This window comes from Eriocheir sinensis, chromosome 6, assembly GCF_024679095.1.
Source record: "Eriocheir sinensis breed Jianghai 21 chromosome 6, ASM2467909v1, whole genome shotgun sequence".
Classification (NCBI taxonomy): domain Eukaryota; kingdom Metazoa; phylum Arthropoda; class Malacostraca; order Decapoda; family Varunidae; genus Eriocheir; species Eriocheir sinensis.
The window spans coordinates 20,913,439-20,927,391 of NC_066514.1; the positions used below are offsets into that span (position 1 = coordinate 20,913,439).

The 13,953-nt window shown below is 39.9% G+C and overlaps 1 protein-coding gene across 4 annotated transcripts in view; it reads right to left on the bottom strand.

The window, feature by feature from the left end:
- The window catches only part of LOC126989966 (transmembrane protein 65-like), a 131,405-nt gene that overhangs the window by 10,115 nt on the left and 107,337 nt on the right, over positions 1-13,953 (bottom strand). For 3 of the 4 annotated variants that reach the window (XM_050848575.1, XM_050848561.1, XM_050848568.1), the window contains exon 3: positions 11,376-11,423. The exons of the other annotated variant lie outside the window; for it this stretch is intronic. In XM_050848575.1, coding sequence (XP_050704532.1) covers positions 11,376-11,423 — 48 coding nt within the window. The remainder of the gene's footprint in view (positions 1-11,375; positions 11,424-13,953) is intronic. 4 annotated transcript variants of the gene reach the window in all.

A 13,953-nucleotide genomic window follows, 5' to 3' on the forward strand; every position in this document is an offset into this window, starting at 1 on the left:
TATACCTAGCTGACATTAGCATGCTACATTAAATACTTTAGATTCCTCCTTTATTTGATGATGAATAACTGTATTGAAACATGTTGTAGTGCCACGGCGACTAAGCCTGATGGGCGAGCCTCCCATAACTCCCTCTGCCAGTCGGCCAAAGAGGTAACCCGCTGGCAGAGGGAGTTATGGGAGGCTCACCCATCAGGCTTGGGGCCGTTTTCACTGTCGTTTTGTTTGTTTTGATCGTTACCAATGGCGGCGATCAACGCAATAGTTTTCCACGTGAAACTGGCCTATGGGGTAGTGGTGGCTGCAGAGGAAGCGAGAGGTGTTCAGAGTGTGTGGCAAGGTGCGGGGCTAGGCTAACCCCGCAGCTGCCACTACCCCATCAGACAGTTTTACATGGAAATAATATAGCGGCGATCGCCCCCATTGGTAACGATCAAAACAAACAAAATGACTGTGAAAGCAGCCCTAAGCCTGATGGGTGAGCCTCCCATTACTCCCTCTAGCAGTCGGCCAAGGAGGTACCCCACTGGCAGAGGTTGTTATGGAAGGCTCGCCCATCAGGCTTAGTGTAGCGCCACGGCGACTAAGCCTGATGGGCTTTCCATAACTCCCTCTGCCAGCAGGGTACCTCTTTGGCCGACTGGTAGAGGGAGTTATGGGAGGCTCGCCCATCAGGCTTAGTCGCCGTGGCACTACAATGTCACTTTCACTGCTTGATTATATTCTTATCATTAGTCTGAATAAAATAATATCATCAGGAAAAATATGACAATAATATATTTCTCACATCACCCTCTTCCCCTGACACACTTGCTCTTGATATTTAAATAACATTTCATAAAAACACTATGACCTCATGCTTAATAAGTTATAGGATACAAAAAGCAAGACCAAACAGTTGGTAAATATGTGAGTATCAGACACTTTTTCAAATCCATCCACTTTCTTCCGTGTTTTGATCTTGAATATTGCATTTGATAGTAATAAGCAATGGCCTTGTCCTTAATATGTCACAAAATATACATGGCAATACCAAACATCTGACATGTATATGACAGCCTTTGATACCTGTTCATTCTCTTCATTCACCAAAGAAGCTTGGCTAAATCAGAGTAGCCAACATGAACCCAAAAGGAAAGATGGGGCGTACCACAATTAGGACAGTTTCTTATACGTAGATTTAACCCGGTACCAGCGACGGGCCAAATTTGTCACTTTACCGTGTAGCAGCAATGGGCCAAATTTGTGGCTTTACCATGTAGCAGCGATGGGCCAAATTTGTGGCTTTACCGTGTAGCACCGATGGGCCAAATTTGTGGCTTTACCGTGTAGCAGCGACAAGCCAAATTTTTGGCTATACTGTGTAGCAGCAACGGGCCAAATTTTTGGCTTTACCATGTAGCAGCGACGGGCCAAATTTGTGGCTTTACCGTGTAGCAGCGACGGGCCAAATTTGTGGCTTTACCGTGTAGCAGCGACGGGCCAAATTTGTGGCTTTACCGTGTAGCAGCGACGGGCCAAATTTGTGGCTTTACTGTGTAGCAGCGACGGGCCAAATTTGTGGCTTTACCGTGTAGCAGCGATGGGCCAAATTTGTGCCATGATATAAACCCCCAAAAATAGATGATACATGAACTGATCACAAATGCTTTGATATGTATTACGAAATGGTTTGTGTGAGGGGTGATTTTTTCTTGTTTTTCTTGCTTAGAGGGACCATTAAGAAACATGATCCCCGCTGCTACCGGGTTAACTCTCACTTGAGGAGTTCCATGTACATGCCACCAAGTATTTTTCCACAAGCTATATATATGGGGGTCACATACTATATGTGATCAGATGTTTGAAGTGCCCGCGCCCATCTAGGTATGTCAGAAACAGGTTCTACTGGCTGATGCTGACCATTGCCATCTCCATAGCTTATTTGTTTCTCGATATTCTATACAGATTTCTCAGTACTTCTCAGAATGCTGCAAAGAAATCAGGACAAGATGATTTCTTTCTTGATTTACTGGATTCAATTCATTCAAATTCTGATGCCTCTGATGATTGTTGTAGAGACTGAACGAGATCTTTTGAAAGAAGCAAGAGGTAAAGGCATAATAAAATCACATACAATACAGTCGTCCCTCAAATAGTAAGGTTTCCAATAGTTCGGTTTCAGTTTTATGTGGATTTTCAGAGAAGATTATTTTAGGATTTTTAAACTTCCCGACAAGCAGGAAATTTTAAAATCCTTAAAAGATCTTCAATGACAATCCGTATAAAACTGAAACCAAACTATTGGAAACCATACTATTTGAGGGGCGACTGTACAGTGCTACATTTGGAGACTAATTGGTGCTAGAGAAAGCTTACCAAATTCAAATTCACCAAATGTAAATCCTTAAAACACTAAGAAAACCATTAACTGGTACCGGAGCCCTCAATCTACAAATCCTTAGTTTTTGGTGCCTTAAAACCTCATTTTTTTATCATTCATTGTTGAACACCAAGATATAAGAAAAAGATGAGATAAAAATATAATTTCTTTAACCCGGTAGCAGTGACGGGCCAAATTTGTGGCTTTACCGTGTAGCAGTGACAGGCCAAATTTGTGGCTTTACCATGTAGCAGTGACAGGCCAAATTTGTAGCTTTACCGTGTAGCAGTGACAGGTCAAATTTGTGGCTTTACCATGTAGCAGTGACAGGCCAAATTTGTGGCTTTACCGTGTAGCAGTGACAGGCCAAATTTGTGGCTTTACCGTGTAGCAGTGACAGGCCAAATTTGTGGCTTTACCGTGTAGCAGTGACAGGCCAAATTTGTGGCTTTACCGTGTAGCAGTGACAGGTCAAATTTGTGGCTTTACCATGTAGCAGTGACAGGCCAAATTTGTGGCTTTACCGTGTAGCAGTGACAGGTCAAATTTGTGGCTTTACCATGTAGCAGTGACAGGCCAAATTTGTGCCATGATATAAACCTCCAAAATAGATGATACATAATCTGATCACAAATGCTTTGATATATATTATGAAATGGTTTGTGTGAGGGGTGATTTTTTCTCATTTTTCTCGCTTGGAGGGACCATTAAGAAACATGATCCCCGCTGCTACCGGGTTAATCTTCATCCTTTATTCTATTATAGGGGAGGCATGGCTGAGTGGTCAGCGAATGGGAGCGGCATCCAGGGCACAGGTTTGTGTTCTGCCCGCCACTACAAAATGAAGTTAGAAAGTTTGGTTTAGTCGGCGCAACATCTGTGGTCATATGCCAGAGAGAGACAGGAGGGGGAAGGAATTATAGAAGGGAACAGATCCCAGGAGACAGGACACAACCCCCAATTAATACCTGGTACCCATTCACTGTTGGGTGGACAGGGGCGTAGCGTATCGGAAAAGCCACCCAAATTTTTCCACTACGCCCGGGAATCAAACCCGGGCTCTCTTGGTTGTGAGCCGAGTGTGCTAACCACTGCACCACAAAGCCCCCCACAACAAAATGAACTTGCAGTTTTTCAGTCATGGCCGAGTGGCCTAAGACTGCCCACATGCTGTCCTGAAAACCCCCTATCAACTCAAACTCTAGATTCTTTCTAAGAGAGGATCAAAGCTAAGCTCCGGGAGACAGCACGACCATCAGGCCCCACTGGGAAGAAGCCTTGGGCCGACCATCAGGCCCCACTGGGAAGAAGCCTTGGGCCGACCATCAGGCCCCACTGGGAAGAAGCCTTGGGCCGACCATCAGGATCCACTGGGAAGAAGCCTACCAGCGCAATAGGCCATGACGAAAAAAAAAAAAAAAAAAAAAAAAGTACTATAAGTAAAATTTGCCTGTTCCACTAATGGGCTGCGGTTGTCGAGTCGGCCCCAGTCTGTTATGGCGCAGGCAAGTGTTTATAGCCGCACCATCCTGCTTGGCTCGTGCTGTCTCCCGGAGCTTAGCTTTGATCCTCTCTTAGAAAGAATCTAGAGTGTGAGTTGATGGGTGGTTTTCAGGACAGCATGTGGGTAGTCTTAGGCTACTCGGCCATGACTGAAAAACTGCAAGTTCATTTTGTAGTGGTCATGTACTTCAGTAATTTACTAGTGTCAAGTCCTTCCAGTAATTTTTGTATACCGTTAGTGGTGATGTCACGGGGGCTATTGGAGGAAGGGGCTGTGTGCCATGTTTGGTGTCAGGTTGTGTTTTTGTGTGTACACCAATTGGAACTGTGTTGAGTATTTGTGCTTTGTGTTGTGGGCTGGTTACTAATGTGATATTGTTGTCTTTCAGTGATGTAATAGTGTTAATGTCATGTTTGCGCGCCTCACAGGAGGTGGAAGGACGGGGTGAGGAGGGAGGAGGGAGAGCGGGGTGAGGATTCGGCTGCCGACGACGATGACCAGTGACGCATCAACAAAGTGATGACGGTGAGTGTCAAGATGTGTTTTTGTTGTGTCAGTGACTTACAAATGTAATGTAACAATTCTTTCTTTAGAAAACTTTAACTTAAAGGAGTTATCTTTGTCACCAATAGCATGGGTAGTCAAAGGAAGAGGAAGGAGGCAAGTGTGGCGGAGGTGAAGGGAGCGTGGGATGAGGAGGGACGGTGGCGACGCAGGTGAAGAACAAGTTTAAATAAAATGAGAACGTGTATTTTTGTTGTTTCCGTGACCTACTAATGTATTAATAATGTTTCATCAATGACGTCATCAAGCGTGACGTCATTGATTCAGGAGCATCAGGAGCACCGAAGACCCACATGAGAAAACAACCCAACAAGACCCTCACAAGAGAAATACAAGAAAACAACCCAACAAAACCCTCACAAGAGAAATACTAGAAAACAACACAACAAGACCCTCACAAGAGAAATACTAGAAAACAACACAACAAGACCCTCACAAGAGAAATACTAGAAAACAACCCAACAAGACCCTCACAAGAGAAATACTAGAAAACAACACAGCAAGACCCTCACAAGAGAAATACAAGAAAACAACCCAACAAAACCCTCACAAGAGAAATACAAGAAAACAACCCAACAAAACCCTCACAAGAGAAATACTAGAAAACAACACAACAAGACCCTCACAAGAGAAATACAAGAAAACAACACAGCAAGACCCTCACAAGAGAAATACTAGAAAACAACACAACAAAACCCTCACAAGAGAAATTCTAGAAAACAACACAACAAAACCCTCACAAGAGAAATACTAGAAAACAACACAACAAGACCCTCACAAGAGAAATACTAGAAAAAGAGCACCGAGATCATCACGACCTGCGCCGATATGAGACGCCTTCCCATCCTCGAAGCTCTCTACATCAAGGAAATGGAGCCAAGCTTAAGCATCCAGCACCTAGACTTACAAGCACCTCCGAGCATGAAAAGAAAATCCGCTGCTGAGGCGCTCAGCCAATCAGCGCCCGCCGAGCCTGTATAAAAGGGCAGCGCGACAAAGGCCCGTTCCCCATATTTAGGGGGTAAATCCCATAAGAAGAAGAAGAAGAAGTGAAGCCAGTGGAACACCAGCACTCCTCGGGCGAGCAGCCGGGTGGCCCTTCTGTGGAGGCGAGATGGACCCGTGGGGTCATCCTCGCTTCGGGCCACCCCTCCGCAATCAAGTCAACTATTATCCATACCAGACCCTATGACACCGTTTTTCACAAATATCTTTCAAACGAAGACTCGGATCAGCATGGTGCTTTGGCACAGATTGTTTCACACACTCCGCTAATTTTTGACGCTATTATGCAATGCCAGATGCGGTTAATTATGGCGTTTACTCTTGACTGTGATGGCAAAACCTGCGTGAGCCACTTACACACTCGAACAGGTGAGGCGTGACGTGTATCCACCACCTACCTCCACCCCTGGCTCACCCTACCCCATCCCTCCCTCTCCCTCCCTCCTCCCTCTCCCCCGCACTCTCTCCCAGCCCTCTTTCTCCCCCATACCTCCACCCCTCCCCCTCTCTCTCTCTCTCTCTCTCTCTCTCTCACACACACACTTGCGCTGTACACGAGATATGAATCCATGCACACGTATGACTTTAATTAATGGCAGATAAATAGAAATTATATGCCGTCTGCATCAGCATCAACAGTGGTGACGAGAATGACCTGTTTGTCGATGGTGATGAATATTAATATGTGGTCAGTTATTTGCATTACTAGTCTAAGCTGCATACTGGAATCATTATATATAAAATCACTTAGTCTCACTGAATAATACTATGTCTGCTGTTTCCCAAAATGTTGCTTAATATGCTCAGTTTTTTTTATTTCTAAACATTGTCTTTAATCATACTTCACAAATCAATATTCCCCCAATGTCCCCCTGACCCGATTGTTTAGTTACTGTGATCATAGGGTATTTTTAAGTTTATTTTTATATTGTTTTATTCATGTTGCTGAAATTTGTGTTTTTTTAGACCACTGAAGATGACGTCCTGATGTCGAAACGTTTGGTGCCAAGTTAATAAAGATGGTGTTTGTGACCACGCTCATTATACTCTTCCTGTAAACACCATAATTAACCCCATCTGGCAATGCACAATAGCATCAAAAATTAGCGGAGTATATTTACCTAGTTGTAGTTTTACAGGGCCTGGGCTTACGATCATGTGGTCCCGTCTCCATATCTGTATCTGTCCAGTTTTTCCTTAAAGTTGTGCACACTCTTCGCCGATACTACATCCTCACTTAGTCTGTTCCAAACCTCTATGCTTCTTTGCGGGAAGCTATATATTTTTATGTCTCTCAAGCATCTTCCTTTTCTCAATTTTTTACTGTGTCCTCGTGTGCTGCTGGTGTTTCTTCCTTCTCTTAGTAGTAACTCCTCAATATCTACTTCTTCCATTTCATTCCACAATTTGTAAATCAGTATTAGGTCTCCCCTTTCTCTTCTTTATTCCAATGTTGGCAGGTCCATTTCCCTTAACCTTTCTTCATATGACAATCCCTCCAGTTCTGGAACCATTTTCGTTGCCATCCTTTGTATTATTTCTAGTTTTTTTACGTGTTTCTTCTTGAGGAGACCACACAGTTTCCGCATATTCCAGTTTTGGTGTAATCATAGTGGTAATCATCTTTTTCATCATATCCTTATCCATGTAGTGGAATGCTACTCCTATATTTCTTACCATTCTATACGTATCACCAAATATCCTATTTACATGACTCTCAGACTGTTGGTTATCTTGTATTGTCACTCCCAGATCTCTCTTTTCTTGAACTTTTAATATTTCTCCATCTCCCATTCTATATGTCCATTTTGGTCTCCCTTCACTCTTTTCCATTTCCATTACGTGACATTTCTTCACATTGAACTCCATCTCCCATTTCAAACTCCAGTCCCAAACCTTGCAGAGTTTCAGTCTTTACTGTTTCTTATATGTCTCAGCAATTTTGCATCGTCTGCAAACAGGCTCATGTAACTGCTTACTTTCTCTGGCATATCATTAATATGTACCAGGAAAAGTATTGGTGCCAATACCGATCCTTGAGGCACTCCACTATCTACAATTCTTCATTCTGCTTTCATGTCCTTTACCACTGTTCTCATCTCTTCCCCTTAAGGGGCAAGTCTGTCATGAAAATATGAAAATAATTTTCAAAAAAATACGAAATTTTGTTTTATGGTCTATGGCAACACCATATCCTTTGGCTCTCAAACGGTAGAATTTTTTTCAGTCAGACATAAATTTAAATGCCAATAGCAAGAGGATTTAAATGGCTACTGCGTGGGCGTGGCACGCTGACTGTGGCGCATCAGCTGGCATGCCAGAGTGTGGAGTGAATGTTGGATAATCAAACATGCAGCAATCTTCAGGGTGAAGGTTGTAACCCATGTAACAGTTTTGGAACACAATTCTGGATATGAAAAGTCCAACCTGCTCACAAAAATGTTTGGAACAAATGAATACAAAGAAAAAGGATTAGAAATGAGAGAAAAGAGAAGAATTACACCGAAGAAGACAATAAAGAAGAAGAGGAAGACAGACAGAGGAATTCCAAGCAATAGCTATGCACCTGGAGGGTGCTGATCCAACCTTGCAACAATGAGGGGCGTGGCGCGCCCTGACACCTTTGCCTTTGAGCAATTAATACCTTTATAAGGCGGGACAAGGTGCCTGATCCTTTCATGCACTCACTGATATGTGATTACTGATCCCACAAAATTCACATGAAAGTGGCATTGACGATGTAGTGCCTTCCCTGGGCCAAAGACCTTTAGCAAAACTTTGATCACGTTTTTCTCAAAACTAGTACAACATGAACATAAACTTATCTTTTGCTTTTATTTTCTGCACAATTTTCATGAAACTTTAGGACGTACAAGATCATGTATCGTACTACAATTTGACAAGATGTTTTTTTTTTTTTAAACGGCAGTTTCGATATATGGAAAACTTTTCCAAAATAAATTTCAAATTTTTTTTTTTTAATTAACAAAAAGTTTTCAAAAAAACATCTTGACAAATTGTTATAATAACAATGAATTATCAGATGTGTGTGTCACAGGAAAGTCAGTAAAAATATGTCTGAGAAAAACTAATTCAAAATTTTCATAAAACAACTAAATAATTTTCTTAAATCTTCATTTCATCTGATCAGCTTGAAATTTTCATATGATAACAAAGGTATTAATATATACAACATACAAATTATTCATGACCATAGATGCAATTTTAATCCACGACGGACTTTCCCCTTAAGTAACTTTCCATTCAGTTTTTCATTTTCCCTTTCAATCCTCCTTTATTTTCCAGCTTCCATAGTAGTCCTGTATGTGGAACTTTGTCAAAAGCCTTCTTCAGGTCCAAACACACGCAATCTACCTATCCGTCCCTCTCCTGTACTATGTCTGTCATTCTTGAGGAAAAGCTCAGTAAGTTTGCTACACATACCACACTGTTTATCTGTAATTATGTTGCGTTCCTCAAGAAATTTTGTCCACTTTTATCAAGTGGGCTGAAAATATCTACAGTAATCGAAGGATGGGACAGCATAAAACTACCCACGTGCTGTCCAGAAGACCACCTATCAACCCAGACTCTAGAGTCTAGGATTAAAGATGAGCTCCAGGAGGGCAGCATGAGCCAATGCAAGATGGCACCACTATAAACACTCGCCTGCACCAGAACGGGCTGGGCCGACCATCAGGCCCCACCGGGAAGAAGCCTACTGGCGCAATAGGCCACGATGTAAAAAAAACAAATAAATAAATAAAAATAAACAAAAGAGCCGGCTCAAGGGCAACAAAAATTATATATATAAAAAAAAGCCTGCTACTCGCTGCTCCCACAACAGAAAATAGATAAGAGTAGCCAAAAGAGAGGTCAATTTCAGATGGAAAAGTGTCTTCATACACTCTACTTGAAAGAGGACAAGTCATAGGCAGGAGGAAATACAGACAAAGGAAGGCAGTTCCAGAGTTTCAGTGTAAGGGATGAAAGAGTGAAGATGCTGGTTAACTTTTGCATAAGGGGTTTGGACAGTATAGGGATGGGCTAGAGTGGACAGTCGAGTGCAGCGCGGCCGCGGGAGGGGGGGAGGCATGCAGTTTGCAAGTTCAGAAGAGCAGTCAGCGTGAAAATATCGATAGGAGATAGAAAGAGAGGCAACATGGTGGCGGAATTTAAGAGGTAGAAGACTATCAGTAAGAGGAGGAGAGCTGATGAGACGAAGAGCCTTAGACTCCACTCTGTCCAGGAGAGCTGTGTGAGTGGAGCCCCCCCACACATGAGATGCATACTTCATACAAGGGCAGACAAGGCCCCTGTATATGGACAGCAACTGTGCAGGGAAGAAGAACTGGCGGAGACGGTACAGAACGCCCAGCCTCGAGGAAGCTAATTTAGTAAGAGAAGAGATATGAAGTTACCAGTTGAGATTTTGAGTTAAGGATAGACCGAGGATGTTTAGTGTTGAGGAAGGTGATAGCTGGGTGTTGTCAAAGAATAGGGGATAGTTGTTTGGAAGATTGTGTCGAGTGGATAGGTGAAGAAACTGTGTTTTTGAGGCGTTGAAAGACACAAGGTTCCTCTTGCCCCAATCGGAAATAATAGTAAGGTCTGAGGCTAAGCGTTCTGCAGCCTCCAGCCTTGAATCGTTTAATTCCTGTAGGGTGGGTCTTCTATTAAAAGAAGTTGAGTAATGCAGAGTAGAGTCATCGTACTTACTGGGCGCAGTTGGTTCAAAAACTATTCTCGGTCGGTTCTCGTGGATTTCTGACCCTCTGACCTTGTCCGTTATATCCGATATCCATTATAAGCAGGTCCGTTATATCGAGGGTTTACTGTACTAACATATCAAGGAAAACAAAAAAATGCAACTTTGGCAACCTTAATCCCAGCGTAGAATGAGGTTTCACAATCATAACATCCCACAGCAGTCCACAAAAGTTTGGAAAGTTTGGTTTAGTCAGCACAACATCTGTGGTCAAGTGCCAGGGAGAGACAGGAGGGGAAGGAATTATAGGAGAAGGGAACAGACCCCAGGAGACGGGACACAACCCCCGATTAATACCTGGTACCCATTCACTGCTGGGTGGACAGGGACGTAGGGTATCGAAAAAGCCCCCAAAATTTTTCCACTCCGCCCAGGAATCGAACCCAGGCTCTCTCGGTTGTGAGCCGAGTGTGATAACCACTGCGCCACGAAGCCCCCCAGCAGTCCACAGAAGATATGACTGTAGAGGCTGAGTGCCAACTCATATAAAGATGTGTATGTCTCTGGCGGGTAATCTTTCCTGTAAATGATGCCTTGGTTTGCCTTGGTCCAAACATAAGACTATTCCAAGTATCAATCTACCTAAGATTTCACAACCGATGAATGTTTGACATTGCCATGTATATGTATATTTGCTTTAGAAGCTAGCAGACACAAAAGCACACACATTAAACACTAAATGTAAAAAGATTAACATGAACAATGCTGCATAGTTTTAAACCCACCCAAAAGAGCTTGCATTCAACAAATGATTTTCAGGCTTTAGTTTGAGAAGAACTGGAGACCTGTGAGGAAAGAAATGTCATTATATATAAACCTCTGTTTTTTAATATATAAAAAATATATACAGTAAAGTCTCACATTTTACAGGGGGAAAATATCTGCCACTTGCAAGAATGTGGTAGCCAAGTAAAATTTAGTGCTTTGTGGGGAGTAAATAATTGATAACGGGAGAATACGGTCGCCACATGAGAATGAGAGCAGCAACTGATTAGGTTTGGCAAATGCAAGACTTTACTGTAATTGAATCCTTCAGAAACAGCACTCAGAAGACTTAAATTGAATTTCTACACTGAGACATGTTAATCCATAAAGTGTAAAGACTTTATGCAGGCAGCTGTTTCCATAAAAGGCACAGCACTGAGACTTGAAGGAGACACTGCCATACGTACACTGTCGGAGTTGTGCCACACTCGGTTTAGAGCTCTTGTTCTTCTCAGCTGTAAGGAAAAAAGGTCACTTTAGAATATGAAAAAATGTCACTTAAGAATATGAAAAAATGTCACTTTAGAATATGAAAAAAATGTCACTTTAGAATATGAAAAAAATGTCACTTTAGAATATGAAAAAATGTCACTTTAGGTTTAGAATATGAAAAAATGTCACTTTAGAATATGAAAAAATGTCACTTTAGAATATGAAAAAATATCACTTTAGAATATGAAAAAATGTCACTTTAGAATATGAAAAAAATGTCACTTTAGAATATGAAAAAATGTCACTTTAGAATATGAAAAAAATGTCACTTTAGGTTTAGAATATGAAAAAATGTCACTTTAGAATATGAAAAAATGTCACTTTAGAATATGAAAAAATATCACTTTAGAATATGAAAAAATGTCACTTTAGAATATGAAAAAATGTCACTTTAGAATATGAAAAAATATCACTTTAGAATATGAAAAAATGTCACTTTAGAATATGAAAAAATATCACTTTAGAATATGAAAAAATGTCACTTTAGAATATGAAAAAATGTCACTTTAGAATATGAAAAAATGTCACTTTAGGTTTAGAATATGAAAAAATGTCACTTTAGAATATGAAAAAATGTCACTTTAGAATATGAAAAAATGTCACTTTAGAATATGAAAAAATGTCACTTTAGAATATGAAAAAATGTCACTTTAGAATATGAAAAAATGTCACTTTAGAATATGAAAAAAATGTCACTTTAGGTTTAGAATATGAAAAAATGTCACTTTAGAATATGAAAAAAATGTCACTTTAGAATATGAAAAAATGTCACTTTAGAATATGAAAAAAATGTCACTTTAGAATATGAAAAATGTCACTTTAGGAAAATATCAATTTAGAATATGAAAAAATGTCACTTTAGAATATGAAAAAATATCACTTTAGAAAATGAAAAAATGTCACTTTAGAATATGAAAAAATATCACTTTAGAATATGAAAAAATATCACTTTAGAATATGAAAAAATGTCACTTTAGGTTTAGAATATGAAAAAATGTCACTTTAGAATATGAAAAAATGTCACTTTAGAATATGAAAAAATATCACTTTAGAATATGAAAAAATGTCACTTTAGAATATGAAAAAATGTCACTTTAGAATATGAAAAAATGTCACTTTAGAATATGAAAAAATATCACTTTAGAATATGAAAAAATGTCACTTTAGAATATTAAAAAATGTCAATTTATAATAAGAAAAATGTCACTTTAGAATATGAAAAAAATGTCACTTAAGAATATGAAAAAAATGTCACTTTAGGTTTAGAATATGAAAAAATGTCACTTTAGAATATGAAAAAATGTCACTTTAGAATATGAAAAAATGTCACTTTAGAATATGAAAAAATGTCACTTTAGGTTTAGAATATGAAAAAATGTCACTTTAGAATATGAAAAAATGTCACTTTAGAATATGAAAAAATGTCACTTTAGAATATGAAAAAATGTCACTTTAGAATATGAAAAAAATGTCACTTTAGAATATGAAAAAATGTCACTTTAGAATATGAAAAAATGTCACTTTAGAATATGAAAAAATGTCACTTTAGAATATGAAAAAATGTCACTTTAGGTTAGAATATGAAAAATGTCACTTTAGAATATGAAAAAATGTCACTTTAGAATATGAAAAAATGTCACTTTAGGGATTATGAAAAAATATCACTTTAGAATATGAAAAAATGTCACTTTAGAATATGAAAAAATGTCACTTTAGGTTTAGAATATGAAAAAAATTTCACTTTAGAATATGAAAAAAATGTCACTTTAGAATATGAAAAAATGTCACTTTAGAATATGAAAAAAATGTCACTTTAGAATATGAAAAAATGTCACTTTAGAATATGAAAAAATGTCACTTTAGAATATGAAAAAAATGTCACTTTAGAATATGAAAAAAATGTCACTTTAGAATAGCAGCGATGAAAAATTTGTGGCTTTACCGTGTAGCAAAATGTCACTTTGTGGCTTTACCGATGTATCAGCTTTATAATATGAATGGGCCAAATTTGTGGCTTTACCGTGTAGCAGCGATGGGCCAAATTTGTGGCTTTACCGTGAAGCAACAACAGCCAAATTTGTGGCTTTACCATGTAACAGCGATGGGCCAAATTTGTGGCTTTACCGATGGCCAAATTGTGGCTTTACATGGGCCAAATTTGTGGCTTTACCATGTAGCAGCGATGGGCCAAATTTGTGGCTTTACCGTGTAGCAGCGATGGGCCAAATTTGTGGCTTTACCGTGTAGCAGCGATGGGCCAAATTTGTGGCTTTACCGTGTAGCAGCGATGGGCCAAATTTGTGGCTTTACTGTGTAACAGCGATGGGCCAAATTTGTGGCTTTACTGTGTAACAGCGATGGTCCAAATTTATGGCTTTACTGTGTAACAGCGATGGTTCAAATTTGTGGCTTTACTGTGTAACAGCGATGGTCCAAATTTGTGGCTTTACTGTGTAACAGCGATGGTCCAAATTTGTGGCTTTACCGTGTAGC